Source organism: Saccostrea cucullata, unplaced genomic scaffold (genome assembly GCF_032062105.1).
Source record: "Saccostrea cucullata isolate Sc308-1 unplaced genomic scaffold, CSIRO_AGI_Scuc_v1 ctg790, whole genome shotgun sequence".
Taxonomy (NCBI): domain Eukaryota; kingdom Metazoa; phylum Mollusca; class Bivalvia; order Ostreida; family Ostreidae; genus Saccostrea; species Saccostrea cuccullata.
The window spans coordinates 65,470-89,746 of NW_026918831.1; the positions used below are offsets into that span (position 1 = coordinate 65,470).

The following is a 24,277-nucleotide window of genomic DNA, read 5'->3' on the forward strand; positions in this document are numbered from 1 at the left end:
ATGGCAGCCTCCATGTTAGCACCGTCTCTGCGTGTTCCAGTACCAGTAGTGTTTGTTCTTGGGGCAACTGGCACAGGAAAATCAAAATTGGCAATAGAAATAGGTAGAAGATTCAATGGAGAGATAATCAGTACAGATTCTATGCAGGTGAAAAACGATAAATAAGTACTGAAAAGTATCGAACAGACTCTAGATATACTAAGCCATTAAATTTAGGTGTATGGTGTAACGATATAGCTTAAATTAATTATATACTGTAGCTTTAAAATACTCTGGTAACCTATTCAGAACAGCTAGATAACTATTTTTTTTAAAAATTTTTTTGCAATCTATTTCTTTTAAAATTAAATAGACAGAATGTTGCAAGTATTTGAGTAATTTGACTTTATTTGTGCTATGGACCATCAAATCAGTAGCCGCAATAATGTAGCCCTCTCCCTTTTTGGGGGGGGAGAGAGGGCTACAACTCTTTAGGATCTCCGTAATGGTGCAATGCGGCAGCGATTCACTCCAGCACGGATTTCAGCTCAAATTGTCAGAAAACGGCTTTTTAATTAACATGTCTTCCCGGACTTCCAAAATGTAGTTATACAAGACATAAATTGATCCAAAAATATACAGAAAAATCCATTGTTGTTTATTTTTCGAGTATGTCAACATCACAACTTAAATTTATCCGCCATGTTTACTGACCTTGAGAGATTTTATTTTGAGACAGTCAATGAGATTAAGGATCTCTAGGGAGCGGATTTCTTTGGAATTACCTTATTTTAAGCCTAAATATCGCTGTTTTCATAAAAATAACACATGGTATGATTTCATTTATCAATGTTTACAGATACTATTCATCACAATTATTTATAAACACTGACACCTGCTTTATTGAGTTATTCTAAATTTCAAGTGCAAGTCTCAGTATGTAACGTGTGAACTGTTATGGCTGCTGAGTAGAAGCGACAAGTAAACACTCAGATTTATTTTATTACATGGTTTTTGTGTTAAACGGGCTATGTTGTCGACAGTGAATAAAAATCTTGTCTTATTAGAAGTAAGTTGAATGTAAAAACAATTTATTCTGCCTGCAGTCGCCCATATTAAAAAAAATATTTTTGCACCATTACGGAGATGCTGTGGAATTGTAGCCCTCTCCAGAAAACATCAGATAAAAAAATCGGAGGGGGCTACATTATTGCAGCTATCAAAACAGCAACCCAAATCAAAGATAGTTCTAGTTTTTAAATAGTGTCTCACCAAAGGGTGTATTTTCAATGTCTGGATGATGTACACCTCTTTTTGTATATTGAGGCATGGATAAGTATGTCAGATTGCTTCACATGGTGCTGAATCAGAATTATTACCTATCATTATACCCCCTCTTTGAAAAGCAGGAGGGTATATACTTCCAGAGTAAAACATAAACTTTGCCATTATAATCATATGGGAGGCGGGGGTATCATTTAATGAGCTCAGTGCTCACCATCTTCGCTAGCCAAGGGTTTCTGATACGCTCCTCTCCTCATAAACCCTTGGCATACGGTGAAGTCAAAAGACAGGATTGTTTTCCGTCACGTGATCTCGAATCTATCAGGTACGCACAGATTGCGTCATCGCCAGAAATAAAGACACGTGTTTAAAGAAATTAAATCAAAGTTTTTTCAAGAATAATTAAGAAGCAATAATTGAGTTATGTTTATTCATTATTTATAGAACAAATCTAAAGCTTCAATATAGATTCTTAATCACATATTTAGAAGATATTGGATGACACCATGGCTATTCATAGAATTGAATGTTATCTTACGAATCGTTGTTTACTTGCGTTTTTCATTTCCAAGATTAAAGAGTGAAGATGTATCCCGAACGCAAATATCGTCATTTACAAAAAACAATTGCTGATTGGTCAACCTGGGTGTACTAAAATCCAATCAGAACTTTGGAAAAAAATCCCGATTTCTATGAACACCGTAGGCCAAGGGTTTATGAGGAGAGTAGCGTATCAGAAACTCTTGGCTAGCGAAGATGAGTGCTCACAGTAACTCTAGTTTGTGTTGTTGTCAGACCATTGACCTCCTTTATAATTTCATTCAAATTGTACTGCTTTATTTAGCCCCACTAGGCCAGAAATTTTACAACTTTGAGTAAAAGTCTCTCAAAAAGACGCAATTTGATGGGCAATTTTTTTTCTTGTCTTGTTTTCAGAAGAGTGCAAAGTTGAATATTACACTGAGATGTAACTTTTTGCACATCCTTTTAAAAAGTGTGATAAAATAACTAATTCAACCTATTCTGAATACTTTGATAAAGCTATATAGGTAATTCAGGCTATATAGATTAATCAACAGGTTTGCTGGATGTGTATTAGGATACCGGTACAGTGGACCTTCAGATATCCGGACACCAGATATCCGGATGCTTCAGTATCTGGACGACTTTTTATTGGAACAGAAATTTTAAACGTAATGTTGTCTTGTTTAACTGGTAATTCAGATATCCAGACGCTTCACATATCCAGACAAACTGACTGGGAACCAAAGCGTCCGGATAAATGAGGCTCCACTGTATATCCATTACAGCATATTCAATGCAAGTAGTGGTGTAGTGTTTTCCATAAAAACTGGCTTACAGCCAAATTGACCACTTCAATTGATTAAAATGCTGCATAGAAATCAAAAATTGTTGTAAGGTTGATAGAGATTCTTTTCATAAACATCAAGCCTGTAACAATTTATTTTTAAACCTTTATTTTGAAATAAAGAAAAAACACTGGTGATGTGCCATGGATGATGGATAGTTTAATACACAAAAATGTTCATATGTTGATGTTTATTAGTGATTGAAATACAAAATATTTGATCTGTTGCAGGTTTATCAGGGACTGGACATTGTTACTAACAAAGTGACCTCGGAGGAACAGGACCTGTGTCCTCATCACATGATTAACTATGTCAGTCCACTAGAAGAAGATTATCACATCCACCGCTTCAGGGGCAAGGCTTTACCTGTAGTATCCTTTGATTTCTACATGATTTAACAATTAACTGTTAGTGAATTGGATTGGATCCATAGTTAAAAATTAATTTTTTTTCCGAATATTTCTTTTAAAATATGTTGTTGAATTTAAGGCTATGATGAAAAATGTGAATTTTATTTATGATTATAATGAAAAAATCCCAGCGAATAATGAATGAAATATTTGGAATGATAGGCTGTCTTGTAGAACTAGGAAAGAAAGTGAGGAGTTTCTTTATATAGTGAAGTTCATGTTTTCATTGTTTTTCTTTCTGCTAACTATAGCTGCTGGTCAGTTTTGTGAAGAAAAAAATCAATTGAAATTGGTATTATTCCTTAGTGACTACCATAGATAGAGCAACTTTTGAGGGATAAGAAACTACCCATTGTAGTGGGAGGAACAAACTACTATATTGAATCGTTGCTTTGGAATACCCTGATCAAATCAGAGGTAAGTCACACTATAAAAAGTATTTTACGTTAAAAAAAGTTTTATGGATAATATAGTGTGAAACTAAGTTATGATCATATTCAATGCCCAGGGTTAAAGGGTATATCTGCCAATATTTACAAATGCTTGCAACCTGTAATCAAAGGTTTATACATGTATAGAATACAAAGGGAATGGTTACAAGTTCTAACAACTTATTATATGGAAGCGGTTTATAGCTACTGTTTAAAAATACAAATTTGAAAAATTTTGCAATTTTAATCATCATCATGTATTCTTAATTGTAAGAAGAATGGTAAATAACTTTGAAGTAGCTAGTTGTGATTTAGCTTAAGTTATTTAGAAAATTACTTATACCGTGTAGGGTAGTGAGAAAAAATATTGTTTAAAGTTTGGATTCTTAAGCAACAGTGCATTTTTTAGGTCACCTGAGTAAACTCAGGTGACCTATTGCCATCTGTTTTCGTCTGTCGTCATCCGTCGTGCGTTAACATTTGAACATTTTCAGCTTCTTCTCTGAAACCACTGAACCAATTTCAACCAAATTTGGCATAGAGCATCTATGGGTGAAGGGAAACAAAAATTATGAATTTCATGGTCCCTGCCCCCCTGGGGCCTGGGGGATGGGGCAAAAACCACTAAAATTAGTGTAATCTTTAAAAATCTTCTTCTTTACTCCTGGACATCAAGCAGTCAAACTGTTGGTATGATTGTAATCAGCATTGAGTCCTCTACCAAAATTGTGAATTTCATGGCCCCAGGGCAAGGGGTTTTAGTGCTATGGCGGGGCTATATAGGTTATATAGTGAAAATGCATTATTTCTTTGAAATTCTACTTTTCTGCTCCTGGGCATTAAATAAACTAACCAAGTGCATAGTCATGTTGAATAAGACTGCCTCTTCTAAAATTGTGAATCTAATGGCCCCAGGGTCAGGGGTTCTAGTGGCAGGGCGGGGCTATATAGTGAAAATGCATTATTTCTTTGAAATTCTACTTTTCTGCTCCTGGGCATTAAATAAACTAACCAAGTGCATAGTTGAGTTGAAAATGACTGCCTCTTTCCAAAATTGTGAATTTCATGGCCCCAGGGCAAGGGGTTTTAGTGCTAAGGCGGGGCTATATAGATTAATTAGTGAAAATGCAAAAATTCTTTGAAATTCTTCTTCTCTGTTCATGGGCATTAAATAAACTAACCAAGTGCATAGCTATGTTGAATAAGACTGCCTCTTCCAAAATTGTGAATTTCATGTCCCCTGGGTTGGGGGGTTCTGGTGTTAGGGTGGGGCTTTATTGATAATATTAGTGAAAATGCATAAATTCTTTAGAAATCTTTTTTTCTCACCTGGGTATTTAACCAATGAACAATGTACAGAGTTATGAGAAGGAAGGATGCCTCTTTGAGATTTGTGAATTTCAGGGACCCAGGATCAGGGCTTCTTGTGTTAGGGCGGGGCTCTAATTTAGTGAAAATGCATAAATTCATAAATTTATGCATCTTCACTAATTTAGTGAAAATGCATGAATTCTTTGAAAATGTTTTCCTTTGTTCCTGGGTATTATGCCAAAGATCTTAGTATACATTTTTGATGAAGAAAGCTGCTTCTTCCAAAAACGGTTATTTTCCTGGCCCCTGGGACAGAGGTACTGGGGGGGGGGGGGTACATTGTCTGAAAATTATTTAATGCTTTGAAATCTGCACTTTGGTATTAATCAACAACATGATGAAATAAAATTTATAAAATTTCCAAAATTTTGAAAGATGTGGCCCCAGGTTCAGTGGTTCCTGTGGGATGGGGTGCACAGCTGATCAAGTGGAAATGCATTTTCTCTTTGTTACTCTGATCTACCTCGGGGTATTTAAAAGTAACCAAAGTAAGCATGCTGAGTGTATAATTATAAGCAATGGTGCCTCTTTCAAAATTGTGTCAGAATTCCATGGCCTCTGGTTTAAAACATGAAGCAAATTTAATTTGTTGGAAAGTTGTTGCATGATACTCAGGTGACCTATAAGGCCCATGGGCCTCTTGTTTAAACATCCATTTTCAGTGATGAAGTATTTTTATGTTTAACAGGAAAACAAGAGTAAATGTTTTGCCCAACATCAGATATTGAGGGCATATTGTTGGGGACATGACCTTGTTGACTCAAGGTCATTTAGGGAAGTTTTAGGTCACTGGCAGAAAAAAAGATTTGTAATCTGAGTCTGTTTATTACTAGAAATGGCCATACACATTAGATGTACAGTAATTTTATTGCTGCCTGCTGCAAAGTTTTAAATCCAAGTGCTACTTTTCTATTGTTATACATACAGACCAGTAGAGCTACAGTTTCATCAGAGACTTCTGGTTTTATTCTTGGCTTATGACTTGTAAACTTCACATTAGCTTTCCTTTTTAGTGTTTAAAATACAATAAAGAAAATAATTATTTTCTTACAAATATTTGAAAAAGGTAAAAATTTTAAAATTATCCTGAAAATATGCTGCTCTGAATTTCTTTGACTGTGAAATGATTTAGATAAAGCTCTAGCAATGTTCTGTTAAAAAGCCATGGAAGTTCATATTACATGTAGCAGTTTAATGTCTTGTGAGATTTTAGGGAAAAGGACTTCTTTATTTTGAGTGTGTGTGTTTGTTTTGGGGAGGGTGGGGGTGGGGTCATGCAGTAATATACATAGCCTTCAGTTCTAATTCTTCTTTGTATAGAAGCAATGACAAGAAGGGAAGAAAATATATCTAAGATTAGATATTACAAGCTGTAATATTTCACATTCAATTTGGTTTCTCAAAAAGAGGTGACTGTACAGAGAAGAAAAAATGAAGATAATTATCATATGTATGGTTTATCTTTGTCTGTACAGAACCCAGAAGAACTCCTTGATGTGAAGTACCCATCAGAAAGTAGGGGGACACGCTTGACGTCAGTCTCTCTGTAAATCTTGAGGGTCCAGGAAATGTTTCTTCATGATAAAATTAAAAGTCCAAAGTAGGTTATCTGCAGCAGATTTCTCTTAAGATTACACCTAATTTAATGCTTTATAATTGTGCAGAGTTTGTCGACCTTTTTGTACAGATGTAGTGAATCTGCCCTATCTTTTTTCCGGGTTTTGTTATGTAATATTTAATAAGGAAATTATTTATGGAAATCCAAAATTCCAGCAGTGATGACAATGCTTGTTACATTTGTTCCTGGATATTTTTTGTATCTCTCTCTTTTTGATTGGTCAGAACTACATATACTTTATGCATTGTGGATGTAGCCTCAGTAATGGTCAAGTTCTGCACTATGTCCAGTGCATCAGGACAATTTACCTGTAATTTCTCAGTCATTAAAAACCCTTTGATATAAGCAATTTTTTAAAGTTTTAGTAATCGTAATTTTTTTTTATCCAAAATAAAAGGATCACTTGTTTTATTTTTTACCCCCAATTTCTATTTTTACAATCTCCATTATATTTAAGGACATTCCCAGGTAGCTGGTTGTTCTAAATCATGATCTAGACTCAACAATCAACCACTTTCACTGTCTCTCTCATCACTTCACTGAGTTTTTTAAGTAGACATAGATATAGTGGTTTATTTGCATATGTGTGAGTGGTTGACATCGTTGACTTGGAGGTAGGTAACTTCAGCAGTTATTAGGGGCCTTTTGATTTTGGGATCATGTTTGGGTTAATATCACTTTGTCTGTTTGTCTATACTCATGTTTGAATGTTCATCTGACATCATCACACTTTATAGTGACTACTGTAACTTAATTAATTTTCAACCCAACATTTTCAAATTTTGTACATTGTATAGAGCAAATTTCACATTTTACACAAAATTTACTATATTGAGTTATAATTTAAGGCCCCACTTTGAAGAAGAGAGGGTGCATGGCTTTGCTGCTGTCTGTCGGTCAGTGGGTCAGTCTGTCGGTCCACCATCAGTTTCCATTCATTTTCTGTGCAGAGGTTTCACATATTGAAATGAAATTTGGTATACAGATTTATCTTAAGAATATGTAGGTCAAATTCTGTTTAGGATACAATTGGGCCATATTAGATAGAGTTATGCCCCTTGGACTTACAGAGCTGCCAACCCTTACGATTTTGGCGTAAGGCGTGCGAAATCAGCGTCTAAAATACGCCTTACGATTTCTCTCTATATTCTTCCGATTGCAGTTTTTTTTCGTTCAAAGTTTATAATACCCGTATTTTCATAGCTGGCAGTCTATATAGTTTCTACAGTTATAATATATTCATTATTCTTACAACGCTTGCTTGTATCATCGTTTCGGTTTTAGAATGCCAATCACATTCATGTCAATGTTTTAAAGTAAACAGAATAGAAACATGCCTCAAATTGCATGTTCATTTACAAAACAACATCAGCGGCAGAGGGCCTAGGTGGTCCGTAGACCTCGCCTTACTATTTGTTATTTCAGAATGTTGGCAGCTCTGGACTTAGAAAAATTCCAATAATTTTTAGTTTCTGTACATTTTCTTTGCAGAGGTTGCACATACTGAAAAGAAATTCAGTATACAGATTTACCATGTCCTTTTTTGACAAAGTTATGTCCTTTGGACTTGGAAAAATTCAAATTAATTGGGGGAAGTGGGCATCTTTGTTTAACAAACATCTCTTGTCAAGAGTTACATTACTTTGTCTGTCTGTATATATGCAATCCTGAATGTTTTAATAAGTAGTTATTACTCCTCTTTAATGGCCCTTAGTTTTCTAGTTAAGAGCTGATTTTTGTCACCTCTAGGTTTTTGCAAAGGTGAATAATTTTCGTATTTCAATTACACAAGAGGTCAATGCTATACATGGTTTTTTTAAAGTAACTGTTATCTGCTTTTCCTTGATTTATTTGTATTGATTCCTCCAAATAGAACAGGAATCATAGATTGCCTGATTCTTACATAATACAATGTCTATACCTATATTATGAATTCAGTACCAGGGGCAGGTTGTGTATGAGGGAGAGGAACTAATTTCTTGGCTTTTCCTTTCCTACAAAACATTCAAAACATGCATATGACATTATTACCTAATGTAGCAAAACATTCTTCCTTGTCCTAGGGGAGTCGATAATAAGTCATATTCAATGGTATGTTAGTCTTCCAAAAACCTTGAACATACCTTCTTTACATATTTATGTTCTGTAATGCTTTGGAAGAATTTTCAGAAAAAAATCACATGAAGTCATGATATTTTAGGCCAGGTAAAATTAATATTTAGATTCTCATCCTAATTTGCTAAAAAATTGGGGCGGGTGGGCGGATTTTATTTTTTATTTTTTATAATTGTTAATTTGTAAGTATCAACAAAACAATGGACGCCCCTTACACATTTTTTTTTCATTATGTTGTTTTGAACATATTTTATTGTCAAGCAAAAGGATAAGAAACAAGTTCTAACAACTTTCATTATGTTAATGCAAATATGAATAGATTTAATTCTTTTCATATTCTTTTAAATATTTAAAGAAAATGTTTGCTTTAAAAATTAAATATTTATTGTTAATCAACAAATTATCAAGTACACATTATACGGCACACCCTGAACAAAATGAAGTGGGGATACCAATAAATTGTGTATGCCTGACTTCTTATTTTGCAAAATCTATATAAATGTTCTAATAATTATTCTACTGAAAAATCTAGGCCTTCTCTTAAGTCTGTCTACGATGTTGTAGCCTAAGGTTTTTTTATTATTTCAAAGCAAAGTTACACAGCTGGAGATCGTTATATATAACTTGACCAGGTGTCATTTTCCTCGTCTATTTTTACTGAGTTACAATCTCTCTAAAGACTTGCTCCTGCCAGTGATGGTATCTATATGTGTTTATGCTAATTTTTTTCTCTTCCTTCTCTATACTGACAAATTATCTTTTTCTTACATATTTAAACTGCTTTTATTGCTGATTTTTCTCCATTCTTCACATGGCGTTTTTGCTATAAATAGCGACACGCGACTTTTAATGGGAGATAACTCTTAAACTTTGAAAAACTGAATAAAAATACATGAAAATACCCAAAAATCAAAATAAAAAACATCGGGGCGGGACATATTTTGAGAGGGGCGGGCGGGGATGAGAATCTAAAGATTAATTTTATATGGCCTTAATATAAATAGTTTATTTTCAAAAAGTTAGATTGGTCTTTACTATCATTAATACATTTCTTTAAAACTTTTGACAGTATTGATTTTGGCATACATTTAGAATTTTAATTTTATGGATGAATGATTGGAGTTTTTAATTAATCATGCATTTTCCTTGCATTAATTAAACTTTATATGTCCACAATTACCATTTCAAGTTGAAAGAATAACAGTTTGAACTGAGGGAAAAACAAGTTGCATTGACATTTATAACTTTAATTAAATATGATAAGTAAAACTTTGACCTAATATGTACTTAAATGAGATGGTCTGAGCACCTTGCAAATATGTTGTTTTTTTAATTTAGTTGTGAATGAATGAAAGAACCAAGAGTGCATATTTTGAAGATGAAATTCCCAAGATTATGAAACAAAACTTGTGTATAATTCAGGAAATACATTTATATGATGAGAAAGTGTTGGATTAGTCTAGCTTCATTTAGATGCTATAATTAAGCTCATCCAACATCCAATTGTAATAACATCAAATTATAGTAATATTCCATTCGCTCATTCAGAAATACTGCAATAGGGGAAAAGTTGAAGGAATTAATTTTGTGACCTTTTCTTATTAACTTTTTTTGTTCATTCTGTCATTTAATTACTTAATTATTCCTAAAATGAAGGGTAAAATGATTATGAAGTCTGACACTAAATGAATTCTCTGCATCACAGCAGCATGTAATTGTTCTTATCTTAATGTGATTATCAATAAACATGAGTAATCTCTCTCTCTCTCTCTCCCTGCTCTCTCCCTTTGTCTCCTTCCCCTGCTCTCTTCCTTTTCTCTCTTTCTCCCTCTTCCTCCCTCTTCCCTCTGTCTCCCTCTCCCTCCCTCTCTCAGAAGTGACACATACATTTCCGTGACCCCTTTGAGGTTTGAGTGATCCTGACCACAGAGAGGTAAACCATTAGAGATTTATCATAAATGTAAAGTAGAACCTGATCAATCTCAAAAACCAGATGAGGCACTTTGTGAATGAAATAAAAAATGTGTGAGAAAATCTGAGAGTGGTAGCCTCCCATGTTGTGTCTAGTGTAGTACAAATCAACCTTAACAGGTTATGCTGAAAGCTGCAGGGGGCCCAGAAGTTTTTGCTTGAGGTTGCTGTAAAAATACACAATTACCTGACACTTTAAAACATTGCAGGTCATATCAAGTAGGTGCACTAAGTTGTTTTACATGTATCCACAAAAAGGGGGTGAAATTTAATTTCATCGTCTGGGGGATATTAGCAGCAATTAGGAGAAAGCAATAAATGAGCAAAAGTTGTAAAAATAAAAGGTTATCAGAAGGGAGACTTCTACAAGTGCTGTGGCTGGGTGATTTAGGGGAGGGGATTTTTCTTTTTAGATGGGAAGGTTAGAGGAATGATGGTGTATCATTTTCTACTCGGAGACAATTTGTGAAATCAGCAGCTATCTGTGTAAGGGATGGGCCAGCTGTTTTACTGTAGTTACAATTTATGAGGGGCTCTGAAATGCATACTGAAGTCATTAGAGTTAACAGGGAATTAATAGTCAAGCACTTGGAGTCAATTTGCTAGGTTGTAATACACTTGTCAGAGAATTTGTATACACTTGTTGCAGTGCCTCTTAGGACAGTGGAGGATTAGGGCACATTGTAAGGAGCGGACTTTCCAAGGGGTCTGTCAAAGATGACAGAAGGGTCTTTTTATAGGGGTCCATTTAAAAAAGATGTCTAGTCACACTTATCATTTTCCTCCCATTTAGACCTTGAATGGAGATAAAATAGGTGTCCTTGTTCTTACTCAAGTAATTTTTGAGGATCACTTATAAAAACGGGAAGCTGCGCTGAAAGGGCTTTTTAGCCAATCATTTTTTGTCTCAACCTTTTTTGTTCCATATACAGTGAAACTGTACAACTGATAATTGTAAGAAGTCAGTAGTTTGGACAAATGACAAAGTCTTCAAGTTTTGGCTAATAATGGGCTACTCATAAAATGTAACAGATAAATGGGTACCTTTAAATATTACCATCACTATAATACCTATTACATCTGCACATGTACTTTAATTAAATGAAATTAACAAGCATTACATCATGGCTATATTTAGCCATACATTATGTGATTGTCCCGCAGAGAACCCTCAATACAGCCTCCCTCCCCTTATTGTCCCCTCCACATTTTTAACATTGCCCCTGTCCTCAGTGTTAATTGTCCATTACTAGAGATAATCCTAAGAGAGGTCAATCTTGTTATAGATGTCCAGTGGTCATGCTGACTTCCCTGGACACACTTCAAGGTTTCTGCCCCCTCCTAAATCACCTCAGCAATGGTGCCTTTGTTCCGTCCAGAATTTTGTGGTGTCAGATTCAAGACCATGTATCAATGGATTCTTCACACTGAAGTCAAAGAACTGCAAGCTCAGGGGAATAGCTATCAGAAGAAAAATCTTTGTTCAATTAGTCAATTTCATTTTCTGTCTGCTGAATTTCTTTTCAAATAAATCTGAATTCAGCTGTACACAATTTAATTGGAACCACACATTTTTATTGCCGGTGATGATAGAACTGTGAATGTTTTTGTGAGGTTCCTTTGCTTGTTTGTTACTCATAAAGAGATTCCTTTATAAAAACCACTGTATAACAATGTATGTATTAATACCAATGTTCATATTTGTGCATGGTTATAATAAATTGTTGATAAATTAGCTAAATTACCAAGATCTAAATTTGCTGAATTATAAGACCCAAATTTAATGGACCAAAGATTCATAATTAATCTTTAGTCTTTAGGAATACCAAAGTACAATGTATGCATGTCTGGGGATTATACAAATGTATTTTGGAAAAAGGCTTATTTTTCTCTAAGCAGGATTAATTAACCTGGTTTAAGGGGACAAATTTAACCCATTACAACTTAGGTCCCTATCTATCATTCTAAAACTTCATGAATAAATCCATGCAATTTCTACTCACCATGTCACAGATATTCATTAACTTAATCTTTAGATAATGATATATGTTCCTCATCTGCATAATTCAGGGTTCGTTTCACCTCGATGTACTTTGTCGCAAAAAATAGCAGCAAAAGGGGGATAACTCTTACATACATATTTCTCTCTTTGCAGGATATCCAAAGAGCAAAGATGAGTTCAGAGCCATCGGAAGGTAAAGAGGGTGACATTGAGGCCAATAAAGCTTGTGAAAAGGAAGGAAAAGATGGTGACACTGAGACCAATAGAAAAGAGGAAGTGGATAAATTGAGTGAGGTTGTAACAGAGGAGGAGAGCTGTAATCATCTGCGATCCGAGAAGGACAGCGTTTACCGAGACCTGGACACTCGCACCCTGTACCAGAGTCTACAGTCCATAGATCCACTGACAGCCAGCCGCCTTCACCCCAACGACAGGCGGAAAATGCTAAGGTAGTCATTTTGTGGATTTTATTGATGAAAATCAATCTATTATGATTTGTCCACAAAAATTTCAAAGGGTTTATATATGTTTTGAAAATACTTTTTCCAATTTTGGCATCATTTTGTGTTGAACTGTATGAAGACTGGTAAAAATTCAATTTGACATGACATTAAATTGCCCCTGTCCAGTTTTAGCTAACTTTTGGCCTACTTAGAGGTTGATGACAAAAATTACAGCTTAATTTCCTTTATCATGTCACTCAAACAGCATTATTAATTCATCTATTTAAAATAGTAATGTAAGTTGTAGAAGAAAAGTCCTTGCCTTTATTTTAACATACTTAGTAAATTCTTCTTTTTTAATTTCATCTTTCACTTTGTAGGTAGGCATAGAGTCTTTAGTTGGAATATCTCTACCTTTTAAAATATGAAAGGAGGTGTATAGACAGGAAATTAATTGCTATTTTGCTCGTCTTCAGATAATTGATGCTCAGACATGATTAGAAAAATTGTTTATCAGTTCGGTATGTTGTTCTCTACTGACATGGAAATTGGAAATGCATTCAGGTATAAAGTGCTTTTAGATGACTTGAGATATAAACATGCAAGGAGTCAGTGTAAAAGTGCGCAGACTTTAATGAAATAAATAGATGCATCTAAACTGTCATTCATGCCTTTGATTTCACATTCAGTTTTACCCTCTGCATATTAAACAAGAGACTAGCGGATAATTTATGTTAAAGATATGTAACAAAAACTAAATGTATCAAATTATTTTTATAGCTTCAAGAGACCACTTTGTCATGGATTTTTTGTGGAGCAATAGAAAAATGGGACGAATAATTAACATATCAATGAATGAAATGTCCTTTCGTGAGACTTGACTGTATTGTTCTTATGTGTAAATCAAGCGGATACTTGTGGGCGTCCCTGAAAGGAAAAAAAGTACAATCTTTATTAACATCGATAAAGTCAATTTATTTTAATCTTTAACATATTCAATTATTAATAGTCTTTTTTTACGACAAATCGGAAAAGTCGAGACACTTCTCACTGACTTTGAGGGATTATGACATCTTTTTTTAAAAAAAACATTTTTTATTGCCCATGTTTGTTTAAAGTACTCCTAGAAAGGTTAGATGGTGCACTTCCTTCATTAACTGTGCAGTTTCTGAATTTAATTACTTTTTTTTAAATGATGAGAAAAAGGTTGCATGTTTTTATGAACAGATTGTCCAATAAGTAATCTGCAAAAAGCGAACACAGATAAATGTATATGAAATGTTAATTACCCTTAGTGTTAATTAAAAAATCAGCTTTTTATCATGTAGATATGAAATAGAAATACCATCACATTTCAACAGGGCTTCAGTGGAAAGTTTGCAGCGAGACATTGAAAATGGACAAAAGACATTTTTTTCTCTGTCAAGGTTAAATCATTTCCCAGACATTAGCACATTGTGAAAGCATGAAGTATACATTAATCTATTTGTATATAATTTTTAAAATTACTTTGTACTCTCTAAAACATGAAAAAGGTTAATAATTATAATTTGTGAAGAAGACAGAATTTCAATATAAGAAAACTCACATATAGGAGTTGATATAGTGGCTCATTTTCATTATTAGGAGACAGCTCATCATTTCATATGGTAAAAACATACTCCAGGTGTGAAATCTTGAATAGTTTGATCTCTTTTTGACAACATTTTATTCAGTGGTTTGAAATTATGAATATTCATGTTTAGTACTTTTTAATGCTATTATTTTGTGTTGGTTGATGTAGATTTCTCCCTAAATTTAGTTTAAGTAAAGAATCGTGTGTCTGAGAATTTTATATGTGAACTCTGATTTCAGAGAGTCATATAGTGCAGTCCTTTATATCAGAGAAGCATTCTACCTTAGTTTATCCAATGGCATTTCAGTTCTGATACATGTGTTCAGTGCATATTATTATAAAAGATACTTTTAATTCACCAAGAAATATTTTTTTTTTAAACTTCAAAGTCTTGAATAATGATTTTGATGGACCATTTAGGCAAAAGAAATGTTTCAAAATAATTGTACATGTACTGATAAGATTTAAAAATTGCATATAACTAGGGGTTTACTTCACAAACAGGAATTATCTGCTCATGAAATAAAAACTACAGCTTGTTGAAGACATTTTGATCCTAGAGCAGACATTCTCCTCTTTATGGGGATTAAAATAATAAATTTCTTTTATGTGGGAAACCATTTCGTATTTATGTGATTATTACATTAAACATAATTTTTATACCTTTATGGTCATGGAGCATAAGAAATCTTCTTTAACAGGAGATAAGCCTTTATAGTGACATCATCCTTTTGATGTGAAATCAGAATACTTTCTGGCTTTGTGTAGAAATCGGTATGGCTTTCACATTTCCAACATTCAGTCACCTGTATGATTTTATGCTAAATTCACTGTTCATCTTTCCCTTTTAAATGATTAAATTTTTAATGCCCAATTTACATTATTTTTTTCCATCATAAGTTGGGGAGTGCTGCATTAAGTAGATGTATTAATGTATGATTTAAATGCTGTACATTACTACTGTGGTTTGCTTGTGATTTCAGGGCCTTGGAAGTTTATGATGTTCATGGGGTTCCAGTGAGTGAAATCTACAAGGCCCAGAAATCAGCTGATTGTCAGGGGGTCACAAAACTAAGGTATCCCAACACCTGTGTCCTGTGGGTCCAGAGCGAACAAAGTGGTAAGACAGAGGAAAATAATGTGTACAAACATTGGTGTATACTGTCTGTATGTCTGTAAGTGTGTGTGGATTGAGAAATCAAAAGATCCATGAACCATTTTCACCCATATATTAAAGTCCTGCTTTTTGGGGAAAAAAATTGCATCCCAAAATAACATCACCTATAATGAAATCACCATTAAGTATATTGCACACATCTTTAATACAAGTAACTATTGTGCTAATTATTTTGTTCATTGGGTTGTACAAATTTGCAATGATTATGTTATCAAAAACTGCCTGCAAATTTAAACTGTCTGCATTTAGCCACAAGTCCATCCTCCCCAATATCGGTCTATTCCTAATCTATAATGGAATTGACTGATATAAAAAAGCAATGTATTGTATATCACATAAGAAGATATCATATTAAAAAAATTTTGTTTAGTACACAGCCAACTTCATTTGTTTTTATTCCGCTGACCTTAGACAGGAGGTCATGTATGATTCATATCTATAAATACCTGTAACAGATGAAGGGTTACTAACACAAATACAATGGAGGAGCTGGTAGATTGATGTCTTATTGTCTTACTTCACCATGTGCTGGCTTATGCTGCTTTACAATGTCCCATTTGTCACTTGTAGTATCTATATGCATCAATATCAGGTATGCTTCATAGACAGGAATTTCTTATGTTCATCAATTCCATTTCTTAAGCTAGTATTGATGTGGAGTCGGGAAGATAAATGACTTATGGCTAAAGTACAGACAGTTTAGATTTGCAGACAGTTTCAGATCATATAAACAATGTCTGTCTGAACTGCCCAAAATGACCACTCTGATTTCTTTACAACTTAATTTCCAAGTCATAAGGCTATTGACCAAAAAGGTTTAGCATAACTAAATTTCTTGCATTTATACTGATGTAACTGACGAAAAAACCCTGTTACATGTACTCGGCTGTAAAGAAGGTAATAGTGATGAGATATTTTAATGTTTTGATTTCAGTTTTAGATGATCGTACAAATAAACGAGTAGACACCATGATAGAGAGAGGGTTGATACAGGAGTTACTGGACTTTCATCAGCAGTACAATGCCAAGAGAGAAAGGGAAAACAGGTGAGTCATGTCTTCCATGTTTCTTATTTTATAATGGAGTGAGTAGAATACAGGAACCAATTCAAAATGAAGAGATGCCTTATCTAATTACTAAATATATACAACTGGAAGACTGGTTTTAAAGTATACAGTGTCTAAACCCATTTATTCTATAATAAAAATTTTATTAGCTCATTTAGTCAGGGTTATTGAATAGATTTACATTTGATTGTGAATTTCTGTGAACATTTATAAAATTTATAAATAAATAAGGGTGTAGGAGATTTTGAAAGAATAAATGTAGAATATTTTGGGAGTTGGTTCCGTCTCCTTTTGACCAGTGGAAGTGTAGGGGAAGGGAGATAAATCTTACTATTATAACTACACATGTATATACTTTCGTTAAGGCCCTTGATACTGGTTATCTTGTTGAATGAAGATGAATTAAAACCTTTTACATGCAAGCTTTGAATCAGGGTTGATGAACTAGAACTTTTTTATTTTGTTTTCAGTTTGGTTTGAAGTGTACTTATAAAGATTTAAAAATGAATATTTTGTTACAGAGAAATAGACTACACAACAGGGATATTTCAGAGTATAGGATTTAAGGAGTTCCATGAATATCTTCTTTTATCCGAGGAGGAAAGAAATTCAGAAAAGGGAAAACTGATGTTTGAAAAAGGTGTGTGATTTGTTTTACAACATGTATCCATAGGGCTTTATAATATTCCAGAGTATTGTGGTTTGTTGACAAAAATATCGTTTTTCAGCACAGATAAACTGGCAAATACTCAGGCTTAGAATTAAAGAATAGACTCAAGATTCCTAGAATAAAATAAATATATTGTATTTTATGTATTGAAGTTTCTTTCCGCAAAAGGACACTAAAAAGAATGCACAGCCTAATGTAATATGTTTACAGTACAAAGTTTAGGATGTCAGAAATAAAGCCAGATAATAGACAAACATTGAAAGATGGGTGCTTAACTGTAGATGATTCATTGACAACAAGAATGTTTTGAGTTATGATCTATGATAGTTACATTCATTCTGGCCATAAAAGAAGCTAATAAAATATCTAAAAAGCTCATATAATTTTTAATCGGAAATAAAGCAATACACATTGCACTACATTTAAAATATTGCAATACAAAATTTCCACCCAATACAGCCAAAATCAAGACCTGTGTATTAATATCATATGTGTGCAGTGCACTGAGAAATTCATGGATTATTTGATGTAAACCTTGTTTTATTCAGTACATATGTATAATAAGACTTATTATTCCTCTTAGTTTATGGTATTTGTTCATAACTTTATCCCTTCCTTCCTTTTTATGATGATAATGCAAATTTTCAAAACTAAGGTAATTTTTTTCCTTTTGTACAGGTGTTGACAAAATGAAGACAGCAACAAGACAATATGCTAGAAGACAAATTCACTGGATTAAAAGCCGACTCTTAAGATGTGAGTGTTAATACTAGACACAAATTAATATTAATCTTTAATTGGTCTATTCCTCCCCCCATTTTTATGACAAAGAAATTAGTATGATACATCTTTTTCTATAGACAAGGGAAGTAACCCTCCTCCCGTGTATGCAGTAGATTCCACAGATGTGAGTCAATGGAAGGAAAAAGTCCATGATCCCGCCATACAAATTGTCCAGGATTACGTGAATGTAAGCTTTGATTAGTCTGTTATTTACCCAAAAACAAAAAATTAAAAATCTTTCATGACAAGTTATGTAAGTAGCATGGTAAATTTCCAAAATTTCTAAAAAAAAAAGAAAAAAAAAAAATTAAATAAAATTTTTGACAAGAACAACCCTACCATTTTGATTTTTATGATGTACTTGCATATTATATTTTCTATTTCCAAGGGTGTTGTTCCCTCACAGGAGCCCGTACCATTGACTGAGTATGATGATGAAAAGGAGTTCAACCATTGTAAAATCTGTAACAAGACTTTTGTAATGAAGAAGAAATGGCAAAGTAAGATTGTAGCTTGTAAACTTGTCAACCTTTTTTATGTTGACCTACGTTGGGTCAGCTCGTATTAAACAACATTTTCAGCAATATTTAAAGTGAAGTTTCTCATATTATTTTTTGATCAGAATACATAGTTATGATATTCAATTTTTTTATTAATTAGATCATTTGAAGTCATCAAAGCATTATAGAAGACAGAAAAGTATAAAGAAAAGGTACAGTAGTAATCTCTATATTGACCTGTCTAAAGAGCAGTTATGTAAATCTGATATGAAAACAGGTGTTGGAATTTATACCTGTAATAAAATTAAAAGTATATTCCTTATAAACAAATATATACATTTGTGGTATCTCTCTATTATATGAACATACGGAGAACAAATATCTTCAATTCTGTATGAAGTTTGTCTGAGGTCAGAGGTCAATACGTGACCTAATCACATGGCGCAATAATATCTACCGGTGCATAAATACGAGGGGCATTTCAAAAGTTCTGGCAACTGTTTAATAAAAGATTAACCGTTTTACGGAAATTATTGAGTTTGATATCATTGGAAAGATCAGAAAAATATACACATATTGTGACATCACGTTATAATTTTTATTACGTAATGACGACAAAAATGACGTCAGAGTATAGAATGTTTTGCATACTGAAAAGTCGCTTTTTTATCCAAATGAGATGATCGTTAAAGTGCTGCCAAAGGCTTATTTGAAAAAATATTTCAAAGAAAATTTTAATTTGCAAAGAGATAGAGTAGGACTATGTTACTGTGTATCAGCATTTCCATATTTCATTGTATGGTTTGTTTACTATCACGGTTTATGTCCGGTTATGCTATCATCGACATTCATTTAAGATTTATTATTTACATGATACGGCTGGATTTTCGGTCTTTTATATAGCTCTCAATTGTATGAAAAAAAAACATGTTCTGTATAAAACTGAAGTATATTAATGCAGTTTCCAACAAATATATTTTGAGCAACAGGACTCTTACCATTTCCGAATAAAATGTACAAAAGTCTTTCCCCTGACTTGTTTCTGTGCGTATTTTTTCATATTAATTCAACTTCGGCGCCCAAAAACTCGCTACTGATTTTGACTTTTGACTCCAAAATAGGATTATAAGTTACAAAGACATGTAAAATCTTATTTATTTTCCATGCTTTAAAATTTGCGAATATGTGGAGGTACGATGGAGTTACAATTGAGCCGGCGCCATTTTGGATTTTACGAGAAAATATGGGGCACACTAAACTTAACTTCTCTTGAGCCTTCATCGATCCTACAAATCTGGTTAAAAGACATGATGAAATTATGCCATTAAATTTTGTAACAGGATCATCTAATTTTCTTTGATTGTCATCTTTGTCTTTTTCTCACAGTTAGGTCTCTTTTACACAATAGTTTGAGCGATATTCGAGAAAAACATGCTAAGATTGACACTCGCTTAAACCATTTCAGAACAAGAAGATCTCCGAAATAGAACACCATATGATAGATTGTAGTGTATGTAAACATTCCACCAGCTGGCATTTGCGTCCGTTAGCTTGCGTCAGAGTAATGAGCAAAAGTTGTCTTTATAATTTTAATTTGATCAAATTGTGTCTTTTGTTACGTCATATTTATTGTCAGTGTGCTAAACATGCGGAATTCTGACGTCATTTTTGGAGTTATTACGTCATAAAAATTATAACGTAATGTGACAATTTGTGTATATTTTTCTGATCTTTCCAATGATATCAAACTCAATAATTTCCGTAAAACGGTTAATGTTTTATTAAACAGTTGCCAGAACTTTTGAAATGCCCCTCGTACAGCAAAACTCGGTTATAGTGAAGTCCTAAGGACCTGTGAATTTAATTGGCTATATCCGTAATTCGTTATAACCGTATAACGAATTCGTAAAACCAAATAGAGCGAATTCGCAAAATGCAGGTTTTCCTTCAAGTATTACTATCAAGTATGTTAGGGAAGCAAATATTCCAAAACATACCTTCAATAACTAAGGTTTTATTTTGAATTGAATTATATATACAATTCCATGAACAAAAATAAGTCAGTTCAATTTATTACATTTTGAGATCTTTGAAAGTTCATTATAAAAGATGTAAATTTCATTATATTTAACTTCAACGGGACCCAAAATCAGTTCGCTATATCCGTAAATTCGTTATATCAGAGTTCGTTATAACCGTAAAATTTTACAAGGAATTGTTAAGAATTTTGTCGGGGACCCAGAAAAACTTCGCTATATCTGTGAATTCGCTATATCCGTCTTCGTACTAAACGAGTTTTACTGTATATAAAATGACTTGCTCTACTTGCATTTCATGTATATATACAAAATATTCCCTTAGAAATAAAATCCTTATCCTGCTGAATTCGAAGCGTAACCGCCATTCAAGCCGATTTACACCTTGCGTCATTTTTTGAAAATCTACGACGGACGGTTAGTGCAATAATTTATATTTGAAAGTATTCAATTGTCTGTCTCAAATGTATATATAAGTAATAAATTACAAGTTTATAAACTTCAATGGGAATTGAAGTGGGTCGGTACGTGATCAAATCTTCTGAGAAGGCCTTCGGCCTTCACAGGATTTGATCACATGACCGACCCACTTCAATTCCCATTGAAGTTTATAAACTTGTTATTTATTTCTTAATTAGAGCTTACCTGAATCAGGTTACATTTTCAAATAAGTATGTTCTAATAGCTGAAGTGCACCATTTGGCTACTATTTAGTGTCATTTGATAAAGAAGTCAAATTCACAGAGATTTAATTCATATTGCACTGAAAAACACAAACATAAACTGTATATAAAAATATTTGCCCCCCCTCCCAATTTTATTGTGAATTCATGAACAATCAATGTTATAATGTAATTTTTTCATGGTGACATTATACATGTAAGTGGCCAGTGGGTGCAACATTCAATTTATACTGATCAGGCTTAAATAATAAATCAATGCATGAGTTTAAAACTATTTTACACAAATACATGCACTTATGTATAAGTCAGAAATATAATTGATAGGGTATCTATTTAAACATATATAGATATAAATACAGTTTTGGTTGTAATTTGGTACATGATCAAATCTACCATAAAGCCCTTTGGGCTTTATAGAATTTAATCAGGTAACCAATCTGTATTTATGTCCCATTACACATGAAATTGTTTCCTGTGGTCTTCTAATCTGGTTTGAAAAAATAATTTTCTGAATTCAAAATAGAGCTGAATGACTGTTAGCTGAAGGCATTTCAAGTTAAGAAATTATTTGATATTTATATTTTTTATTTCAGACTTGGTGAGACAAGTGTTATTTTAGACAAATTCATAGAAATGAGGATAGAAAAAAGAACAATGGGAGACCCCAACTCGATATCAGATAGCAGTGATGTACAAACACCAGACAAGGAGGATAGTGCTGGGATAGAGGGAAGCTGACGTACAGAGAAATGATCAACACGTGGGATAAATAATCAAAGCATGCCAGGTACTCAATGATGAACACATGTGCTCCCTGCCCCATTCTCTACATACATGGATTCTAAATGTGGAAGTGAGGAGAATGTGATGAATTTTTACTTGCCTTTTCTGAAGTGCCATGTTTTATATGTGCATTAAATGCATAGCGTTATATATTTGGAGGAGTTCCTTTCCGAGTCAGATTATGTAAAATATGTAAAACATAATTGCTTCTTCACAATCATATAGACTGTATAGATATGACAACTATCTGTTATAGTGAAGAAACATTTGTTGGATGCCATAGTGTAAAATCAGGGATTTTCTTGTGATCTCTTTTTAATTAGGTCACTGAGTAAACTCAGGTGACCTATTGCTATCTGTTTTCGTCCATCGTTGTGCGTCGTTCGTCGTGTGTTAACATTTGAACATTTTCAGCTTCTTCTCTGCAACCACTCAACCAATTTCAACCAAATTTGCCATAAAGCATCTATGGATGAAGGGGAACAAAAAGTATGATTTTCATGGTCCCTGCCCCCCTGGGGCCTGAGGGATGGGGCCAAAACCACTAAAATTAGTGCAATATTTAAAAATCTTCTTCTTTACTCCTGGACATCAAGCAGTCAAACTGTTAGCATGAATGTAATGACCATTGAGTCCTCTACCAAAATTGTGAAATTCATGGCCCCAGGGTCAGGGGTTCTAGTGCTAGGGTGGGGCTATATTGATTATATAGTGAAAATGCATTATTTCTTTAAAAATCTTCTTCTCTGCTCCTGGGTATTAAATAAACTAACTAAGTACATAGTTATGATGAGGAAGAATGCCTTTTGCAAAATTGTGAATTTTATGGCCCCAGGGTCAGGGGTTCTGGTGTTAGGGCGGGGCTCTATTGATTATATAGTGAAAATACATTAATTCTTTGAAAATCTTCTTCTCTGCTACTGAGTATAAAATAAACTAACTAGTAAGTATGTAGTTATGATGAGCAAGAATGCCTCTTCCAAAATTGTGAATTTTTATGGCCCCAGGGTTAGGGGTTCTGGTGATAGGGCGGGGCTCTATTGATTATATAGTGAAAATAGATTATTTCTGTAAAAATCTTCTTCTCTGTTCCTGGGTATTAAATAAACTAAGTACATAGTTATGATGTGGAAGAATACCTTTGTGAATTTTATGACCCCAGGGTCAGGGATTCTGGTGTTAGGGCGGGGCTCTATTGATTATATATTGAAAATAGATTATTTCTTTAAAAATCTTCTTCTCTGTTCCTGGGTATTAAAGAAACTAAGTACATAGTTATGATGTGGAAGAATACCTTTGTGATTTTTATGACCCCAGGGTCAGGGACCGGTTCTGTTGTTAGGGCGGGGCTCTATTGGTTATATAGAAAATGCAGAAATTGTTTGAAAATCTTCTTCTCTGCTCCTGGGTATTAAGCAGATGAACTACCTATATAGCTATGATGAGCAAGGGCCATTCTTCCTGAATTGTGAATTTCAACGCCCCTGGGTCAGGGGTACCATAGAGGGGGGGGGGTCTACTTATATACTGGAAATGAATTGATTGATTGAAATCTTCTCCTTTGTATTAATCAAATATTTTTGATAAGCAAGGGTGCCTTTTCCAAAATAGTGAAATGTGTGGACCAAGGGGTTCATGTGTGGTAGGGGCACTTTACTGATTATTGCTGAATATTACTGATTAGTTGAAATGCATTTTTTTGTTCCCCTACCCTGCCTATGGGTATTAAGTAACCAAACTAAACATGCTAAGTGTATAGTTATGATTAGCAATGGTGCCTCTTTCAAAATTGTGAATGCCATGACATCTAGTTTAAAACATGAACCAAAGTCAATCGTTGTAAAGTTGTTGCATGATGCTCAGGTCACCAATAAGGCCCATGGGCCTCTTGTAATTTTATAAAAAAAAATGTTTTAGAAGAAAAATAATAAACATTTAACAAAGGCACATTGTATTATTTTAGTTTATT

The 24,277-nt window shown here is 33.7% G+C and overlaps 1 protein-coding gene across 1 annotated transcript; it reads left to right on the forward strand.

The window, feature by feature from the left end:
* On the forward strand, nt 1-24,247 carry LOC134271921 (tRNA dimethylallyltransferase-like). The gene is made up of 12 exons (XM_062754154.1): nt 1-147; nt 2,864-3,004; nt 3,362-3,460; nt 12,705-13,000; nt 15,593-15,729; nt 16,721-16,832; nt 17,375-17,493; nt 18,202-18,279; nt 18,384-18,493; nt 18,695-18,806; nt 18,967-19,018; nt 22,119-24,247. The coding sequence occupies exons 1-12, from the start codon at nt 1-3 to the stop codon at nt 22,261-22,263; spliced, it is 1,548 nt and encodes a 515-aa protein (XP_062610138.1). The 3' UTR covers nt 22,264-24,247.
* Nucleotides 24,248-24,277: the final 30 nt, after the last annotated feature.

Bases quoted from the DNA above. Each gene is read 5' to 3' on its own strand.
- LOC134271921 (XM_062754154.1), top strand. From the start codon at position 1: ATGGCAGCCTCCATGTTAGCACCGTCTCTGCGTGTTCCAGTACCAGTA. The intron at 17,494-18,201 runs GTGTGTGATTTG...CCTTTTGTACAG, and splicing joins AAAACTGATGTTTGAAAAAG to GTGTTGACAAAATGAAGACA. The intron at 19,019-22,118 runs GTACAGTAGTAA...TTTTTATTTCAG, and splicing joins CAGAAAAGTATAAAGAAAAG to ACTTGGTGAGACAAGTGTTA.